The sequence below is a fragment of the Argiope bruennichi genome, chromosome 3, assembly GCF_947563725.1.
Source record: "Argiope bruennichi chromosome 3, qqArgBrue1.1, whole genome shotgun sequence".
NCBI lineage: Eukaryota > Metazoa > Arthropoda > Arachnida > Araneae > Araneidae > Argiope > Argiope bruennichi.
The window spans coordinates 7,270,918-7,292,279 of record NC_079153.1 but is presented as its reverse complement, the minus strand read 5'-3'; the positions used below and the strand labels follow the sequence as shown (position 1 = coordinate 7,292,279).

Below are 21,362 nucleotides of genomic sequence, written 5' to 3'. Positions count from 1 at the left end.
TATTAAAACCTGCGGTCAGCATTCAAAAGCATTCATGAAGTGTTGCCATCATCTAAATCTTTATAAAAATTAAAAACCGATATTTCCGAGCATTTAAAATGAAATCTGCAGTTTTTATTCAACAATCTAAAACTTTTCTCATAGCAAGTGAATTGATTAGAAATTGTCAGTGTCTATACAAATATAAAGAAAGATGGAAGCAATTGTTTCTCTCCACAAAACCCAGATTTCTCCTACTGTTACCTGATTATTTTACTATGCAAGCGTTATATTTTGCAGTGAGACACAAAAGTTCATTTTGTTGTATTTAGGCAATCGAGTTCCGTGAATCATAGATAAAATATCTGGCTTTTAATGTAGCTTTTTTTCACACTATTTGCGATACTGTAGAATAGGCAGGCATAGCCTTTCGGGCTAATTTGGAACTTCCAACTTTTTTGGGATGGTTAAAGCAATAAATTTGTATAGTTACTCAAATATTTTCAGTAGCTTTCGAAGATGCCGACGTTTCCTGCATATTTCTAAGATTTTATCATTATTTGGTGGAGTTTTTATGATGCGTTTAAAATGTGCGTTCGATTGTATTTTCAAAAAAACATATACCAATGATCAATAAAAACGTTGTTTTAATATCTGATTTATCACAGTTATGTAGCAATCGATCATTACGCTAAATAGATACTGAGATCAGAAATAAAAAAATTATTACGAAGAATGAAATAGAATTCTGGAATTACAATGAGTGAAAAGTAAAAATCTTTAGAGATATTAAAAAAGTAAGAATGCAATTAAGAGTCTCTTTTTAGGGCAAAAACTATAAAGAAAAACATTAAAAAAATACTTGACTGTAGAAATAAAGATAATCGAATTTGATCATTCATAAGAGTAAATCCAAACTCGATTGAATTACTGAATCTGTATTCGAATTTCCTCGCTATAATGGTGTCAAAGCATTTGAACGCATGAATGTTCTCTTTAATTGAAAAAGATTTAAGCACGTTTTTTGAAACGCTTTAAGAAATTTGGAAATATCATATTTTAACGCTGATTATAGTTTTTGAAGATTTTACAAATTTATAAAACAAATAAGCAATCAATTTAATATTTTAATACTGATTTTAGTTTTGAAAATTTTGTAAATTCATAAATCAAATAGACTATTTTTATACGAATAAATACATTGAAATATTGTGTTAGAAACGATGCAGTTAGTCAGAAGCTCAATAAAAAGAGGCAAAGATTACTAAAGTATTAATTCGCCAAATTATTTGAGGAAAGTTAAAACAACTGCCCTTTGATATTGTCAGCCGACATTTTATAAGTTAATATCGACATGAATACCGTCAAAACTAAAAATTATCTGTCATCTGACGATGCAAGTATGTTTACCTTACTTAATGCCGGTAGAGAGGGCAAAACAAAAATAGAGGTGCACTATAATTTGAAAATTGGGATGATTAATCTGTTATCTCCATTGTGTAAATCTTGTTTTAAAAAGAAAATGGCGAATAAAAAAATGCGAAACGTCAGAAAATGATGAATGAACATGTTGATGAATTATACATGAAAACTGAGCTCTCGTTATCTAAGGTATCTCTTCGGAGTGCTTTATACCTTTGTGTTAAAAAAGACATTATATTTAGAAAAGATGGATCTGTTCCGATATATCATAATTTTATATTTCGTCATTACAAGATGCATTAATCAAAAGCTTAAAATGACATTTTTTGCATAAAAGGATTTGTAAAATGCGGAACTAGTGTTATAAAAATGGTGTGTCATTTCTATTAATCAACCGCTTTAAGATTCTATTACATAGTTTTAACAATATATAGAAAAAAATGATTATTGAATTTTTCTCGGACTAATTTATTTAGCATAAAACTGAAGAAATTAACTTTTATTGCCTCAGGAATTCAGTTTCTACTAACTAAAGCAAATACGCGCCTAATTTCGAAAATCAAGTGGAAAAAAGATGATTTTTTATTAAAATTTTTGAAGCTAATAATAATTTTTAAATACTCGCATAAATAAACCCTTAATAGCATGGTCTTATTTTATATTATAAAACATTTTGATAGGTCTTTCCTTATTTTCATTCAAAATGAATTTCTTTGCATCATTCGTGAAAAATAAAAATATCCTACAGTGAAAAATAAGCCTTATGCAATAAATAAGGACATATTTTCAAATCTTAAAAATACAGTTAAGGGAAAGAGACAATATTTTTTTCACTAAAATTTATTATGAAAGATTATTTACTATTACTTTTATTCAAATTGAACTCCTAAATGAGTAGGGGAGACGGAAATGTTATTCCGTTAATATTTGTTCGATAAAGTTTATTCTTGGATAATAATTCTTGTAATTATCATCGGAAATAAAAATACATGTAAGAAAAAATCCGAAATAAGCAAAAAATGTTAATTAATCTGTGTTTTATTATTATTATAGTTATTTAAATATTAATTTCGTGTATTTTATTTCATACTTAATTTCTTTTCGATAAATACCGTTATCATACACCACATATGGTACCATCATTTTTTTTATTTGTTAACAAATTAATTGTTCATAAATTTGTGTCAATATAAATAGTAGCATATTAAAAATAAGCAAGATTTGTTGTGTTTTTAAACTTTGAGAAATATTGATCGTATTCATTTCAATAAACAAAGGAATTTTTTTAGCTGAAAGAAATTATTGTGATAATGTTTATATTTATTTTATTTGTAGCATTTACTCTAAAATGTATCATTTTCTTTTATTGGCTCTCTGCTTAAAAACGCCGTTGTGCTAATTTAATGGAGTAGCGCTTTCCAAATTTGTATAATTTTGAATATTTCAACAAAAGTTATATGCTAACTTATTTATTTATTCAAAATTTGGCATTATATCAAATTTACTTCTATAGTAGCATAAAGAACTGAAATATTTTTATGGAGCATTATGTATATAAAAAAGGAAATGCTAAAAATCAATTTTACTAAAATTATAATATACTCATTGCATTTGTTATCCAGCTTTTTTATGGTTGCCAACGTTTTCTTGAGCCTAAATAAAGGACAACCTTCAATTTTTTTAAAGTCTTAAAATAGGGCTTCTTTGGTTCTGCCTAACATCTACAACAAAAAATTGTAAAGTAGTAAATAGAAAAAAAAATCTATTTTTATATATTTAAATTCTTATGCATTTAATTCGTAATCTTGTTTCGTCCTTTGTTTTGTGTTCTTAAACTTTGGGAGCTATTCATTATGCTCATTTTAGTAGACAAAGTGATTTTCTTAACTTAAAGAAATAATTAGGAAGGAGTTTTCATTTATTTTATTCGTAGCATTTATTCTAAAATACATCATTTTCTTTTATTGGCTCTCTGCTTAAAAGAGCTGTTGTGCTAATTTAATGGAAGAAGCGCTTTCCAAATGTTTATAGTTTTGAATAACTTAATAAAAGTTATGTGCCAACTTATTTATTTATTCAAAATTTGACATTATATCAAATATACTTCTATAGTGGCATAAAGGGCCGAAATATTTTTATGGAACATTACATGTATACAAAAGAGCGAATGTTAAAAATTTTTTTTACTAAAATTATAATATTTTTACTGTATTGATTGTCCAAGTTCCTTATGACCATCAACGGTTATTGAACCGAAATCAACAACAACAACCAATTTTTTAAGGTCAAATATATATATCTTCTTCACCTCTGTTTAGCATTTACAATAAACATTTTTAAAGTGGTAAAGTAGAAAAAAAATGTGTCTTCATATATGTAAATTTTCATACATATAATTCATAATCTTTCTCTGTTTTCAGATTTAAACACAAATTCCAATCCAGCAAAATCACATTTAGATGAGCATCCCGAAGATGAGACAGAGCTTCTTAGTAGTGGTAACCGCATTAACTCATCTGAAAACGATAGGTAAGTTAGTTAATAGTTAAATAGTTAAATATTTTAAATAAGAGCATAAAGGACGTCTTTTTCCCCATTAGCAAGGTCAATATTTTCATTTCTTCTTTCACTTAGATGGGAATCAATTAATATGAAGAATATGCAGATTAAAAATGAAAGTAAAATTAGTTTTAAAATAATGTAATATAAGAAATTAACTCGTAACTGGAGACAGGAGTCAAAATGACTCCATATTGTTCTCTAATTGGATCCTAATATTGGAGTCATAATGACTCTTTATTAGGTCTGATTATTACGTGGTATTTTATCCTTGAATATAATCATCTCTTCAGTACCTTCGATTGTTCTTTCAGCTCAGTACATTCGAGTTATTATTTTTCATTTATTTTTATTGTTTGCTGAATTCTAACAGTTTTTAACATTAGTGTAATTCCGTAATATCTAAACGAAGTAAATACTTATTAAAAGAATGTTTAGGTTTTTCTTATTACGTCTTTCCAACATTTAATATTTTAACATTTAACATTATCAATCAATATTTTCAATATTTTTGGAACTACATGATTTTCAGAATATTGTGTTTCCCAAATAAATTCCAATGCTGTTTGCAAAAGAGAAAAAAAAATAACATTGAAGTCAGTTTGACTGAGGAAATTAATGAGGAATGAAAAAATTGTCAGGAGGAGATTCATGTCTCCAGTTAAGATTTAGAAAGATCTGAAAGAAGACGAATTAAACAATATGAAAGAATTAAAAAAAACTTTAATATTAGAATTAAATAAAAAAGCGTGATTCTGAAAATACGGATGAGGAATAAAAAAAATCAAATTACGATATTCAAATAAAGTTATTTGTTAACTTATGCATAGGCGTTTCGAAAATAACAAATCTTTAGAATAATTGAATAAGATATTTCTAATTATAATTAGATATTTCTTTGAAAACGTATTTATTCAAATATTTACAATTTCATTTTTGAAAGAGATAAAAAAAACTGTATTGACTAGTTTGTTTATTTTTAGGAATTAATGGAAGTTATCTACTTGAAATTCGTCGAAATTTTCTTTCCTAATTTTTTTTCTTTTGAAAAATATCGTTTTACTGCCTAATAATTATTAATACAAAAGAGAGATGATTTATTAAATGAATAAATCTGTTTATGACCCCAGAATGATTCTCAAAAAGCTGGATGAGATTTCTTCATTTATTATCTGTTCAGGGCTAATAAATGGTTTGCAAAAAAAAAAAAAAATAATAAGTTTATGAAAAATAAGCAAGGTTTATTTTTTAATAATATTAAAATTATTTTTTTTCCACAAATAAGGATTTTTTTTTTACATTTCGCAATTTCTGTCTTGCAGTAATGAGTTCCAAATAATAAATCAGATAATAAAATATGGTACCCGTGAAATGAGCTAATTGATAAGAAAAATAATTTTCTATTGCAGAGTGTTATGTACTGTCTTTTTGCTAAAAATAAAGCAAAAACTTCGGAAAATTTTTAAAACAACGTTTTAAATTGATTCGCTGATTATAGAAATTACAGAAAAACAAGAATCCAATGGTATTAAAATACTGATGATTATATTATATATATTGTGCCTTTGCATACATATACTGATTCAACAGGAACACATACATTTAAAGTTGGTTAATTTTTAAATCATCCAAACTTTGCAATCATATCTGAATCTGTAGATCTCGCAAAGGAATTCATTAGGCTCTTGAAATAACCCAAGAAAAGCAATACATTATCCAGTTTTCCAAATTAGTTAAATTAATTTGAATAGAAAATGAATGTATTGCAATTGAAAATATTTTGTTACTAAATTTCAATCTTGTCAGGGTTTCTTTCTTCAGTCTCTTTGCTATTTTCAATTGTCAATGTTATCTCATTCTTTTTTTCGTGTATTTTTTTCTTGCGCTTCTTGGATTTTTTCCTCGTTATTAATTGTGGTTTATTCATTTCGCTTCCTTTCTGTAGACGATGACTTTTTTTTATTTTTATGAAAGTGGCTAATGTAAAATAATTATTATATTAGTAAAGCTACGATATCAAATGAAGCAAACAAAATGGAAAGAAAAAGAAAGTCTTCTTTCAGGACTATCAGTATTTAGCGCAGAAATAATACGAATCAGAGAGTGAGTTGTGTGGTTTGTATACTCCAATATTCTTAAAGTAAGGTTATAAGAATTTCAAATAAATAAATTCATGTTACTTTTTCACACATCCTTTTAGAAAGTAAAAATGATAGAAATGTAATTTTGAATGAGAATAATTTATTCGGTCAAATTTATTTAAAAGCAATTGAATAGTTGATTGCTGAAAAATCAACAATTCAATTGTATTGATGGAATTTTATTAACAGGGTATACTTTAGTTCTTTAGCTATAATAAAACTTCATAGAAAATATTATTAGTGTGCAGTTTATTATAAATATATTAACATTTATGAAGCTATATTTTTATGTTTAAAATTGAATGCCTGTTTGTTTCAACCTCATATAATTCGACATGTCTCGATAGAATCGATCAACATTTGACACACATATTTTTTAGAATCTGAAAGGATTAACTTTTATATTTAAATTTTCTATGGACGTCTGAAAAGAGTGAAATAGAGAAAGAAACATATTTCATTTTTTTTTTCGTAATAACTTTGGAAAATGCCAGTTCACAAAAAATATTTTTACATAATCTTAAAATTTATAAAAATAGATTTTCAGTGATATAAATTTCTTTGGTACACACCAAAGAAAATTTTATTTCTCAAATTTTAATCGATTTTCCAAGTTTTCAACGAATGATGCTATTGAAATTATTGTATTGCATTCTACAACAACTGAAGGGGTTGAATAGAAGAATTCAAAAACTGTGCGAAGCAAAATAATCAACATTTTACTTTTTTCTTATGGATACATATGTGGAACAAATAATGTAGACGGAGCCACAGGTACATTGGCAAATAATTTTAGTCTTCTTTCTCTCTAACATTTAGTACCTTATTCCTATGTCGGCTATTCCAGTGGCAACGCAGTGGAAAATTTGAGCCACTATTCCAGCAGAAAAGCTATGGAACAGTTGAACGCCTATTACAGTGCCGCCAATGCTTCCAGTGCCAACACAGTGGAATAGATGAACCACTATTCCAGTGGCAAAGTTGTGGAATAGTTTTGCGAATATTATAGTATCGCCAATGCTTGGTGAGGGATTATTCACTTCTAGTTTGGATTATACCAACGGCCCATCATGTTTACAGACTAGTAAGCGCACAATTTATGAAGATTAAAAGAAGTGCATTAGTTGAAAAAATATGAAAAAGTTGTAGTCAAATGAGTTTTGACTTGTCTATCTGATTTACATTTTTATGTTAAAAAATAATGCTTCATTATCTTTTACAGTTATGTAATCGAAGAATCCATGAAACCAGATTCCAACGCTGGAAAATAATAATAAGAAGAAATCCGTATTTTTTTCTATTTTTCTTTCGATTACTTGCTCAATTTTAAGATAATTTTTTGTGATTAACAAAATGCTAATCGAGTCTTAAAATTCGGTGTACTTATTCATTGCGTAAAAGCTACGAAAATCTTCAAAAAATAATAAAGATTTCGAAAAAAATAAAAAGATATTAGAAAATTCAAAGTTTGTATATCAAGTTTCTTATATAATTTTTAATAGAATTTCTTTTATACATACATTTAGTTATCAAAAATTTAAAATTATTCAATGTCTTCTTTTATTGCTTCAAAAATAATATTAATTATTATTTCCTTATATTCAAACTTGCATTTTCACCATTCATATTCTTCTATGATAGTTTCATTTTTTTAATAACACAAAATCGTATTCATCTCTTCTTAGTTGCATACTTACAGTAACCAAACCATCCATTCACACTCAAATAATGCGCAACTCCTATGCATATCTGCAATAACTTACATCATCATAAATCTTTTTTGATACGTTTTTAATATCGCCTTCAAAGATATCGCTTCTAGATTATAATTCTGATGTAATCATTAAACATCATTAGTTTGTTTACTTTTTCTGCGTTACAGGTAGATAGAAAAGTAAAAGAGGCAGTAACTAGGGAAAAAAGTGAAAATGGAAAAATCAATTTTTACGACCAGCACAGAGAGGTGGATAATTTTGATTCTTCGCGTTTTATCACTGATTTCACTCTTGAGCTCCTTCTAAAATTAAATCTGAACACGCTAACTACATTTTTAAAAACCTTAAATGATGTTCAATATCAAATCAAAATATTAGACAATTTTTTCTTTTAATTTACAACTATTTTCTATTTAATAACTGTAATAAAATTCGAATCTTGATTAGTTGAAACCTTATGGCTCAAAATGTTTGACATGCAAACATCTGTTTTTAGTTAAACATGATGGTTTGTGTAACCCAAACAAAACTTATGGCTCGTTTCCAAAATAATAAATATGTTCACCTAATGATGTAGATATTTGTGATAATATTAATGATCTCTGGATCTCGAATTGTAATTAAACTTTATAATGACCCGTTTTGCAACATTTTCAGATGGAAATTTATTTTAAAGAATTTCTCTTAATAAGTTTCGTAGGAAAATAGCAGAAATATTTTTCATATAATATATTCCAGTTTAATGAATTGCGAAGCGAATTTTCTATTTCGTATTTCAAAAAAAACTTTTTAGTTGTTAAATACAGATTTGTTAATCATTATCTTAATAACATACTGATATTTTCTTTTTTCTTCTTATCTGTTTACTTTGCATTTTTAATTGAAATTTATTTTAACATTGAATAAACCTTGTTTGATTCAAAAATTTTATTGAAATGTATATTTTAATCAAACGAATGCAAATAAACCATCTGTTTGACATAAATATTGATATAAAATGCTTTGTGGTTTAGAGAAAATTTATAAAGATGAATTTCAAGAGTTTAGCACACAAATAAGAAATTTATTAATTAGAAAAGTTACTCTATCAGGTTACACACTGTACTTTATTTGGTTATCCCTGGGTGGATTAACTAAAACTAAATAAAATAATAAATATTTCTATATTAAAATGCTTTTTTCTGTAAGTATAGTTTTGAATATGCAGATAAACATAAGTCTATATATGATCTCACATTAATTCATACATAATATAAATAACTAATGATTAAACAATGGTTATTAGTATAATTTTTTTATTTCTATGTATTACTTTTTATTACTTTCTTTATTATTTAATGTAATGTAAAAAGTCTGTATCAAAAAACTGCTTTAAGTACACTCGTTTATGCTGACTGTGATGTTATAAAATGTTTGAAGGGGGTAAGAATTACGTTGATTGAAATGAAATACGTCTATCTTTAAGCTGAATTCTTCACATTAAAATATGGATAAAAGGAAAACTAAATATAATTCTATAAAAAGGTAAATACTTTAGATTACATTTAGATTTCAAAATTTCAATTTATTTAAATGTTGATGATTTACACGGATATAATAAATTGCATTTTTCTTCAGAAATTCTTGACAAATAAATGCAACAGGGATCTAATACTAAGAAATATAAAAAATTATTAATTATTTTAAAGCTAAATTTAAATTTTATCTTTCAGAAAACTCAAAAGGTTGCAAAAATTACAATCTTTTAAATGCAATCTTGAAATACAAGAAAGTACCTCTTACAAACTTTGACATAAGAGAAAAACAAAATGATTGAAATATAAGGAAATGATTCCATAAATATTTATTTTATTTGTAATTTTTTTAACATCTTTTAAAAATATTTTTGATTTAATTATTTTTTTTATATAATTTGGATGTATTAAGGAATTTATGAATACATATTACAATGAAAGTGTTTAAACAATTTAAAAATAAATTTCGAAAAATCATTCCTTTTTGAAAATCCTTCTTGCTTCACATCCGAATTCCCGTGAAAAAGGACACAGAAGAAACATCTACTGGAAAGATGAAGTGTTCCTTAAAGTAAAGGAAAACGAATAAATCCTCCAAGGACTCCGTCGCCATAACCATTAAAATATCCCATTTCTCATCACCCAAAGCCGGGAATTGCATAACCCAAAAAAAAATGAGAAGACACACTAAATAACCTGGGGAAGAAAAAAAGAAGTCTACAATCACGTAAAAGGGCAACGACTTTAAATATAGCATTCGTAGCTTATAACTTAATTTGGCATTCAGAGTTGCGCCGTCAAGTACACATAACAAAAGCAACTCCCCGATGCACCATCTGAAGACTGGGGTAAGGCAGTAATCTGCCATTTGGTATTCGAGGGATAGATCTCCGTGACTTGATATACGTCGCCATAAAGTCAAGTTTTGAATGCAGAAAGAGAGGCAAAGATGGGTGGTTGCTGTGATAAGCGGCAAAACAGATTCAAGAAGGGGTGCCTCCTCGAAGAGTCTGACGACGAATTTGCGGGGTTTGGTCGTATCGTCACTAATACAGCTTTAGATCGAAGGTGTGCGCTGGAATAATTTAGCACGCTGAAGTCAGGGCAGCGTGAGAGGTGCGTAGGGTATCAGAGTGGTAAGAAGGGTGAAGTTTATGACGCATGAAAGATGGATGTGGATGGATACTGTTGAGGGAGGGAAAAAAAGAGTCGAATTTTCGGTATTCATGGGGATGTATGAGGCCTTAATTAAAACGGAGAGACTGTCATGGCTGAGGGTTATTGTAATGTTTCAGTATAAATGAGGTGACGGGGTGGAATTTGTTTTTTCTGCAAATAATAAAATGCTTGAGAAGATAATTATTATTATGGATTAAAATAGCGTAAAAAAAGTTGATTTAACAAAAAGGTTTGAGTTGTATACTTAAAAAATTACTTAGATTTTCTTTTAAAGGAAGTGAGTGCTATAATAAAGTACAGAAAATATTCATCATGCTGATTAATGTAAAATTATTGATGTTTTTACTATAAACTGTAGAGATAGAAGGCGACTATCTGCTATTGATAATAATAATCGATGTTCTTGATAATAATAATCGATGTTCTTGATAATAATAATCGATGTTCTTGATAATAATATTTACTATTAGATTTTTCGAATTAATCTCATTACTACAGGTAATATAAATTCATTATTGGAATTTTTGATCCAAGCAGTTTGATTTGATAAAAAAAAAATTAAAGAAACTTTTGGAAAATTAAAATTGTCATAATACCACATCATGTTAAATGTTTCACCATCTTTTCGAAAATGTTTTATCAATATAGTTGGATATAAAATAGTATTTTAACTGTAAGGAGATACATTTTTAGAAGAAATTAAATGTTTAATAGCAAAAACCATTTCCCCCTTTTACATGCAACGTTTGCAAATAGTTATGAAATGAAAACAGCTGTTTAAGATCTTAACAAATACAATTTTCTATTAAGGGTTTTTCTCTTTTTAACTTGTTTAACTGTTCTGTTACAATTCGATTTTCTTATATTTTCATTCAAAATTAAAACAGAAAAATATTTCATTCATAAGTATATTTTTAAAAATATTTTTTTTCTATTATAAAGTAATTTCCATAAGTCTTTTCTTGACGCAGTATTCAGCGTAAAATGTGAATTAAAAAATTGTATTTCTGATAAGAGCAATTGATGATTGTCCTTTTTTTCGATATTTTAATTTTATGTTAAGTACATTCACTATAAACGAATTTAAAAAATCGAAATAGTTTTACTTATAAAATAGCAAAACTCCAATTACCATAAAAATCATATAAATCATAAAATTTTTGATTATTATTGCCGCAAATTTATCTCAGTGTTTTCCCAAAATTGCCTAATTTATAAATCTCAAAATATTCCCTTTTGTATCCCCTTCTCATTTTTAGCCTATCGACACGCGTGTTATTGGTGTAGATTGCAGGCATTAGTTCATTGACACAATCGATGTTCTCTTTGTAATATTTAAGTCATCAACTACGCGCATACTGCATTGTAGTTGTTTTAATAAAACTGAGACGCCCACGGCAAGTAGTGTGGCAAAAAGGACATTTCATGGAAAGACAATCAAGATGCCATTAAGTGGCAAAGATGACTGATGATCATCTGCAGTATCATCATCGTTATACTGCCATCGGCACCTTCATTATCATCAAAAGAGAGCACATAAGAAATGAGAGAACTCAGAGTATTTTGGGTTGGTGAATCTAACAAATGAAATGGGCCATTTTTACAAGCAAATCAGATTACTTGTTCTCTGAACCATGATAATAAGAAATCTATTCCTCCCTACTGAAATAAAGTGAATATTTAAAAGAAGTATGTACTGGTACATATCCTTAAGTGCTAAAGGGTATTTTCAAAAATATATGGAAATTTAGAAACGCAGCTTTATTTAATAAAAATGTTTTTAAATCTATTTTTATTATTTATATTTTAAATTCTATTTCTATATCTTTACATAGGATAATTAGTTCTGATTGTTAAATAAATTGTCTAACAGTATCTTATAAAAAATAATATAAATATTTATGTATTATATTTTACTCTTTTATATTTAAACAATTAAAGACTAAAACATTCTGGAATAAAGATTTTTAAATTACATGATATCACATTCTGTAATTCACATTCTGTATCACATCACATAAAAAAATGCTGAAACTATGCATTTATTGTGCGAGAATGCTACTCTTTTTCCATTTAAGTATAACATACTAAGAAATAAAACTATTTTTATTAAAATATAGCTACATTTTCTTTTATGTTTCAAGAGAATTATTATTTTATAACGAACTCAATAATAGTAAGAAAAAAAGTGTTTTGGGGACCTCAGTCATTCATTTTTGTTAAATTCCTGCTTCTAAATTCATTCCTTTAAAATTAAATGTTCATTTTTTCAAACAAATGTTTCTCTTTTAAGGGTCAGAGAATAATTATTTTTTGTCTTACGGATATGAAATGTGAATCCTGATTTATTAAAAATTCTTTTTGTGTAGAATTTGTTTCTTTTTGTTGATTGTAAAAGTCAAAGAAACGAATGACTAAATAAAATTCTTAAAATGAATGTTAGATATGTGCTAGATATATTTTCATTTTTTAAAAAATAAATGAGTTTTGCTATTTTTAACAATTTTTTCAGAGTTCCTCTAGGAAAATTCTTCACTTAAAAGGTATCCTGTATGCGTAAGCAAGTATTTTAGTGAAAAATCAGAATTCAAATGCAATATATACATTTTAAATGCGTCAACAATTTTGAATATCCCTGTTATATTGAAGCTTAGAATTATAAAATTGTTTTACTAAAATATACTTAAAGTCTGAAATTCCCAATTAGCTTGATGCAGTTTCTCATTAATAATGCTTTCTACAAAATCCCATATTTAATTATGGAATTGTTTTTAACTCGGTCCGAAGAATTTATATTTTCATATATGTCTACGTTCTAGTACAATTATATATATATATGAGGTTCGCATGCTTCATTTCAGTTTTTGCACATATTAGAAAAACAAGTCTAGACAGTTATTTATAAGAATAAACGTTGAACATTTGGTAGAGAACATGACAAACAAAACAGCCCTAGCGCCATTGGCTTGCATGTTGTGCGATTTGCATCACGGAATTCAGAAAGAAGACTTCCTTTAACGACACTATTTGGAACCTGAAATCAATGAGAAACTTTTTGACAACTTGAGAGCAATTCATTTGAAAATTATATTTATTCCGAATGACAAGAAATTAAAAAAAAATCATGTCATGAGACAAAAGATCTAAAGTACAACTGATTTAAATAATTCAAGCTTTTTTTTTGACTATAGAAAGGTAATTAATCAAACACCATTGCAAAATTCTTCTATGTAATTTAGAATCTATAAATTCATTAATGGAATTCCATTTTGCTTGCATATTTTGATATCATTGATAAATCTTTCATTTCTTGAACTTTAATGGTCATTCATTGCTTTTTTAATACCGAAAAAAAAAAGGTTTTCAAAACTTTTCTTAACTTATAACTGACGTAAATAGTCTTGCACATTTATTTTTTTCAAAGACTTACAATTTATTTTCTAATTTCTTAAAATTTGATTAACATTTTTTTAAACAATGTGCGCATCATAAATTCAGAAATTTTATATTAGATTTTTGTCATTGGTATATTTATATTAGTAGTTGTACTTTGCAAAAAATTTAATATTTATTTTTTTATTTAAAGTTTGATAAAATTTTGTGCATTTATTACATTTTGGTGATAGAAAAATCCTGTAATTATATACTGCCTAATTAAATTCAGATTCTTGTTTATTTCTCATATTTCCTAGGTTAGTACATTTATGTCTGCACACATTTTTGTGATAAATTGCTGAAATGTTGTACATGACCTTATTAGAGGGCGGGGCACATTTTACTCACTGCGAATTTTTTTGTACGAGGACCGTATAAAAATTTAAATTTTGAATTTTTTAAGTTTAATCCCTTGAAAATTTTAATTGATTTCATAAAATTTTACACCTTTTTTTACGCAACTTTGTAATTTACAGTAAATGTCTATGATCAATATTTCAGGAAAAAAAGCCGCGGTCAAGGTTTTCGAGACATCCTGTATACGTATAATGGAGATTTAATTTGATTCAAATGACTTATTGTTATATTTATATAATATTAATGATATTTATTTTTTGTCCCTGTTATGTTACTCTGTTTTTAAAACTTACATACAGAAATTATTGCATTTGTGTTTTTTTTAATAATATCTTATTTCATTCATAAATTACTTGTATTAAGTTTAAAACCAACCATATGCTGTGATGTCAAATTTAAACATTGGGTTCGCTGAACTCAATATTGTCAAAATTTTTAAAACAATTGATGTGTATAGAAGAAGCTCGCTTTTTTCCTTTTTAAATTTGTAAATCTGACTCTACCAATTATTTGGATCTTACAACAATCCAACTTTAAACATTACTTATATATTTGATTTCTGATTTATGCTAAGCCTCGAGATTTTTTTAATGAGAAGAAAGAATTATTCTCTTGCTTTATAAAACATAGGAAAATGGTAATATGTATCTAATATATTTTAATATTATTCGTATTTAACGTACAGATTGTCCGCAAACTATCTGTATCTATTAAAACCATTTTAATTTTGTAAGTATTTGACGTATCGATTTTATTAAATAAGATTAAAACGTTTGATGCCTCAAACTGATTTTCTTTTTTTTGGAACTTTATATTAAATGTCAATTTTTTTAAGTCATTGACGAATCTTGGCATCACTAGAAGAGTAAATAAATTGTTTTCCTTCGTTCATTCATCTAAAGCTTATTTTTCTGTGTAGAAAACTTAGAAATCAACAAAAGATGTTAGAACAACTATAAAAATCACCCTCTAAGAAAAATAAGAAAAGGGTCTATCAAAACTAGTCAAAGGAAACAGTTTGCATTTTTTTGTAGAAAAGCGTTGAATTAATAACGATTTTAATAATAAATTCTAATTTTTTTAATTAGATTTCAAGTTTTATTTTGCAAAAGTTTTTTTTATCCATTTTAAAGATTATTTCAATAGTATGTTCCAATACGTCAAAAAAATTTTTAATTCCACCCGAGACTAATGAGCTTCCTATATATCAAAATAACACAAGGTAATATAACAAGAATTGTTATAATTTTATTTCATGTAGCTTCATGTTTAGATCAAAATTTTTTTTTTAAATTTATTCAAATAATATACCTACAAGGTATATAATAATTTTAAAAGAAAATAAACTACATGTTTGGAACCGATGTCTGTAAAATACATGGGATTTGAGGGGAAAAAAAGAAGATGAAAAATCTACTGAAACCGAAGAAAAACAAGCTAGCTTCAACTGATATAACATATCACATCTTCCACACGAGTCTTTATAAAAAAGACAAAATTAAAAAATCAAACCTTTAGTTTAAGATAAATTATATTTGAACCTGAAAAAAAGAAGAAAAAACCATTTATTTTTTAATCTTCAAATATGACTTGGCAGCTATCTCCAAAGGTGATAGTTATGAGAAAGGAAGATACCCATTTTACGTACAGTCCACTATAATGATACATGATTTTTTTTTATTTCAACCAACATTTTTCTAACTTCCAGATAAAGACGATACGAAAGAGGATCTAGGGAAATAACTATAATAAAATAACAAAGCTTCTTTGTCTATCACCTAGTTTAGCGGAGTAGAAGTTTTGGTATTCTCTTAGAGAAATTCTACTCTTTCACCTTTAACTCGGCTTCAAATTTTGGTCATTTTTTTGAGCTACAAAAAGTGATTTTAGATGGAGAGGCTTACAAGAAATGGGATTTTGTTTTTTATGCACTTCATATTTTTAAATCGCTCGACATTTTAAAACGCAATAGACCGATTACAGGTATGACAGGTTATTTCCTTGAAGATTAAGTTGCCGTTGTGTTTCCTATAAAGTTCCTCTGTTACCTTGTATGATGGCTTCTCTTCTTTCAGAAACTGAAATTCGTACAATTTGTATCTCCACGTTTACGGCACATAGTTATTATGTGACACAGGGAACGTGGTACGGAAAGAAAATTAATGTACCGATGAAAAAAGCGAAATATCAAAGATTAATGGCTCAATTCCGCACTTCTGTTTTTTAGCTCCTGTTCTACATCAGTTGTAATGCTAAACTATATTTTTTCCAGCTATCCGTACTTTATAAAATTGATTTTTATTCGTCTCTTGCCGGAAATCCCAATAATTTGAAACTACTGGTGTCAGGAAAAAAATGTAAATTTTAAATATTTTGACTTAAAATTTATTTAAAATATAATAGTAACATTCCACGCAGCATGATATTTCTTTGTTTTTCTTCTGGGAAAGAGAGATATAGATATAAAATATCGATATCGTATCAATATATAAAATATCGAACTCCTTAAGAGAAAATCCTGTTAAGTTTCCGACTATTAAAAAAAAACTGAGCATTTTATGTTGAAAAATAAATCTTAATCAGTTAATACAAACATATTTTTGAGTATCTTATCATGGTATATAAATAATCAATTCTTGTTAAAACATTCTCATTGTCTTACAACGATAATATTCTCAATAATCTTCCCTTGTTCATGCATTTAAAAATCATAAATCTGAAGGAAAATTACAGTACCGAAGTATGCATTGAAAATTGAATCTTCTAATAGTTCTGGTGAAATAGGTATTTTCACACATTCAAATTTTCAAACATATTTTTAGAAATTTCTAAAAGTTTTTTTTTTTGCCATTGGTTGATAAAACTCCACTTAATCAACTTTTCTGTTTTTAAAATCCAATGGATTTTACTGTTTAATTGAATTAAATTTTTGCGCTTTTATCATATTTCTTCCATAACTAATAGTGCTTTTCTTAGTTGGTCGTATTTTCAGCTTTTCATGTCTTCTAATTAATGGTACAATTTATTTTAAAGAAATGTTTGTTCAATCTTACATCTGGCTCATTATGGTCAAACTCTGGCTCCAATAAACCACAGACCAATATAATAAAGTGAAACTTGCAGAAATGAAATGAGAGTAAGGCTTATCACAATATTCGCGAGTTTATTTTATGAATACTTTGTTTTACTTTAAAGTACAGTGAGTATTCTTTAATAGCAACATTCAGTTTAATTGATGAATTAAGACGTTTTATATTGAACTAATTTAAATGAATTTCCTTTAGAACATTCAACGATATCAGGATTTTATTAAATGATGACAAATGAAATATGGATCTTATGAATTTAGGATATGGAAAGTTTAGATTTTTAAAAAATAATGCACCTTTCAATCATTTCACAACATATTAGGGCATAATCAAATGATGGATTTAATTAAATAATGTAAATGTACATATTTCAAATGAAATGAATTCTACTTCTACATTTTTTAAGAATAATGCAAATTGCAATTATTTTTACTTATTTAAGTAATATTTAACTTTCTAAAATTTTTCGCTTAATATCAATATAGAAAATTTTCAAGCACACGTTAAGAAATTTTAGCATTTCTTTTTTATGAAGTCAATCAGTAAAAGACGATGACATTATTAACATTCTCACTTTGATTTTTTATTGATGATTGTCTTTAATTATACTAAATAAAATATCAAAAATCAAAAATCTATAAAACAGTAAAGTGAACATTTTACTCGTGTGTTGTGAATAGTCGAGGATTAGTTAAATAATCTAATAATAGTCCTATCACTTTTTTCACTTACAAAGTGGTGAACTGATATGCGTGAAAACAGAAATTGAAGATTATATTTTATATGTTGTTAAAATATAATCTTAGTTGCAAGTGAGCAAGCCTGTATGTTATTATAAGTATGTTATGATAAGTATGTAAGTATTGTAAGTATGTTATTTTAACTTTCTGGAAATCTTTATAGGAAGAGATGAGTACAAAGAAAATACGCTATTATTTAAAACTTTTTGAAAGGGAATGCCAAAAATTAGATGAAAAATATTACCTGAAATTATTATTCAATCTAGAAAATCAGTTATGAATGAAATATGAATATAAGAAAAAAAAATAAAGCTCGATGTATTTCTCAGTAATTTTACATCAAATAGTAGAAAAACAAAACAATAAATAGTAATGAAAGATGCAATTGTATGAAAAAATATGGACCTTGCTGTGAGTTCTTTTTTCTAGAAGTTTCGTGTTTTCTTCTTTCTTATCACAACTCAACTCCAGCCTTCTATAAACGATCGTTAAATTCCAAGAGCTTAGCAAAATACCATTTCATTACAAAGAAAATAAATTTAGTGAAGAAAGAGTAACAAAAACTGAAAGCCGATCAAATGGAAGATAAGCTCACTGAAATCCCTCCTTTGTCAAAAGATATTAAAATGTTCTCTGAAATTGCAGAAGAACCACAAAAATCGATACAGTGTTATAAATTACTTACAAGGCATTTTTAATTAGCTTAATTTCTTTTTTCCAATAAAATATTTCAAATGCATATTTATTATATTTCCCTCATGTCATTAAAAAAAATGTAGTTAAGAGAAACATTTGACCCCCAAAAAAATCCCTATCATAAAAAACGCTACCATTGAAATATTTGATTTATAAATGAAATTTTTAATATATCATTTATTTTATTTGTGTGATCCATAATTATCGACAAGTAATTATCAACTTTTCAATTAATATTTTGCAGTTTTAATAAAATTAAAAATATTCCTTTTGCAAAATGAAATTACATCATTGGAAAAATATCAAATGGCAAATGTAGATTTTTTTTTCGTATATATGATGAATATATTTATTTTATACTATACGGTCCCTTCTGACACAAGTTATGTTTTATAAAAATTTCAGAGTGAAAGAAAAAATATATTTTATAGTATGAGTGCTACAATTTCTGAGATATCTTCAGAAAGTTAAATTTTACATTTAATTTATTTGGAGACAAGAGTATTAAAACTTTATTTGAAAACCATTATATTCAACCAACAAAAATTCCGAATTTGACTTCAGAAAAAAAATTATATGTATGGAATCTTAAAATGCATTTTGTGTAACCTGAATATAAAGATCTGCATAAATAAATTTTGAGATATTTAAAAGCAGATAATCTCGTTTATACGATGAAGAAAAATGGTTCGAAACTGTAGTCTTTGGCTGTAATACAAAATAATACTTGTAATACCTCTTGGATAATGCGATTTATATTATAATAGAATACACACTCCATTTCGAAGATCACTTTTCATACTACACAAAGGTTATATACATGTATGTCATTAAATCATATTCAAAACATATTACTCGCCTATTTCAGAAATAAATAGCCAAAACGTATAGGTTTACAGTTTTTCTGGAAAGTATATATTGAATATAATCATATAATGAAGAAATGGTAGACTCATTTATTATTTAAGTCCAAAGATTTCTGGAGACCCGTGATGTAATTTTGAGATAACAATTAAATCTTTGCATAATGTTATAAAGCGCACGAACAGTGTCTTGTTGGATATATTGAAAACTAGTAACTTCAGAGGTTTCAGATTTCAGATGCAGGCGTATTTGAAAGTATTGAAATTCTCAATTTCATTCGAAGTTTTCCTCTTTAGCTTATAAATAATGTCATTTTAGTTAGATTTTGAAACACACAATCAAGAATTTTGTTTTTAACTAAGAAATAAGAAAAAAATGAAAATGAAATTTGACGAAATTAATATTATTTTCATCATAATAAGCTCGAAATAGAATATCTAATAAAGCTTTCAAAACAACTATCGTATTTTTCCTATTTAGCTTAACTTAGACTTCATGAGAAACAACTCTACCTTTTCAGAGATATGCTTTAATATTTATTTTGGCAGTAAAACATGTTCCTAACGTAATTGAGGCTCGAATGCATAATTTAAATACAACAAAGATGAGACCGTAATCTAAAAATTTTGAATGTTGCAATAAATGTCGGCTAAATAAAAGAATGAAATATATAATTTTAAATTTCCCTTTCATTTAAAAAAATCCTTCTTCTCATTTAATTTCTGATAAAAATCAATTTTTCATCTAAGAAAATAGCGAATATGCAGTTTTACCCAGAATATGCATTGGATAAGAGTTCAGTTCCTTTTTGTCAGTAAAAAGAATGTCTAAAAATAAATCTTCTCATCCTTCACTTTTCATTTTTTTCTCTCAATGTCAATGTCGATAAAACGTGTTTAAAGAACCAGTAGAGATGCTATTGAAGTTTCACTTTCCAGCGATTTTTCTCTATTCTTATTTTTCGACTAACCATCTTTTTCTACAAATAGGAGAGATCTCAAGGTTGTGTCAGACTTAATGTTCTTGTTCGATCTTTTCCCCTTTAAAAAGAACAATGGAATAGGAACCCTAAGAATGGGTGGTGCTTTTGGAAAAAATCTACTGTAAAACATGGGTCCGACGTATATCAGTAGGCCGATTATCGGTTTTCTGTTAAGGAATAAATTTCCCCTGGTTTTTCTTTCCTGTTATTGTGAACGATTAGATGACGTATGATACCGTAGGAACGCAACTGATACCGTCTAATTTTTCTTCGGTGTGTTTCACACTTATTTTCCCGTAAAAATCATTGCAACCGATTTTTTTACAGGTTCATGAAACGTATCAAATCTGTAGGATAAAATACAAGTGATCGTGTAGTTTTTCACACCCATATCCATTTCTTCAAATTGGTGATCCTTGATATCTTTACTAAGCTTTCCGGGAAGTGAAAACTAGTCTCGTGATTCTCAATCGCAGATATTATATGAGTATTGTTGTTGCTATGTTCTTCAGGGTGATAGTGATTTTTTTTCTCTTCATTTCCTAATAATGAAAAGTAGAAAGTTCTAGTAAAATTGCAGATCATTTTTTTTTGTACCGAAGATAAACCGTAATATTGAAGTCTCTTAAAATTATTACACTTTTTTATACAATATGGTATCGTTATGAATGCCTTTCAATGACTGGACTA

At 26.9% G+C, this 21,362-nt stretch overlaps 1 protein-coding gene across 2 annotated transcripts in view; it reads left to right on the top strand.

Moving 5' to 3' along the window:
* LOC129963242 (teneurin-m-like) overlaps positions 1-21,362 on the top strand; it is a 638,728-nt gene that overhangs the window by 364,218 nt on the left and 253,148 nt on the right. For both annotated transcript variants that reach the window (XM_056077466.1, XM_056077465.1), the window contains exon 7: positions 3,822-3,930. In XM_056077466.1, coding sequence (XP_055933441.1) covers positions 3,822-3,930 — 109 coding nt within the window. The remainder of the gene's footprint in view (positions 1-3,821; positions 3,931-21,362) is intronic.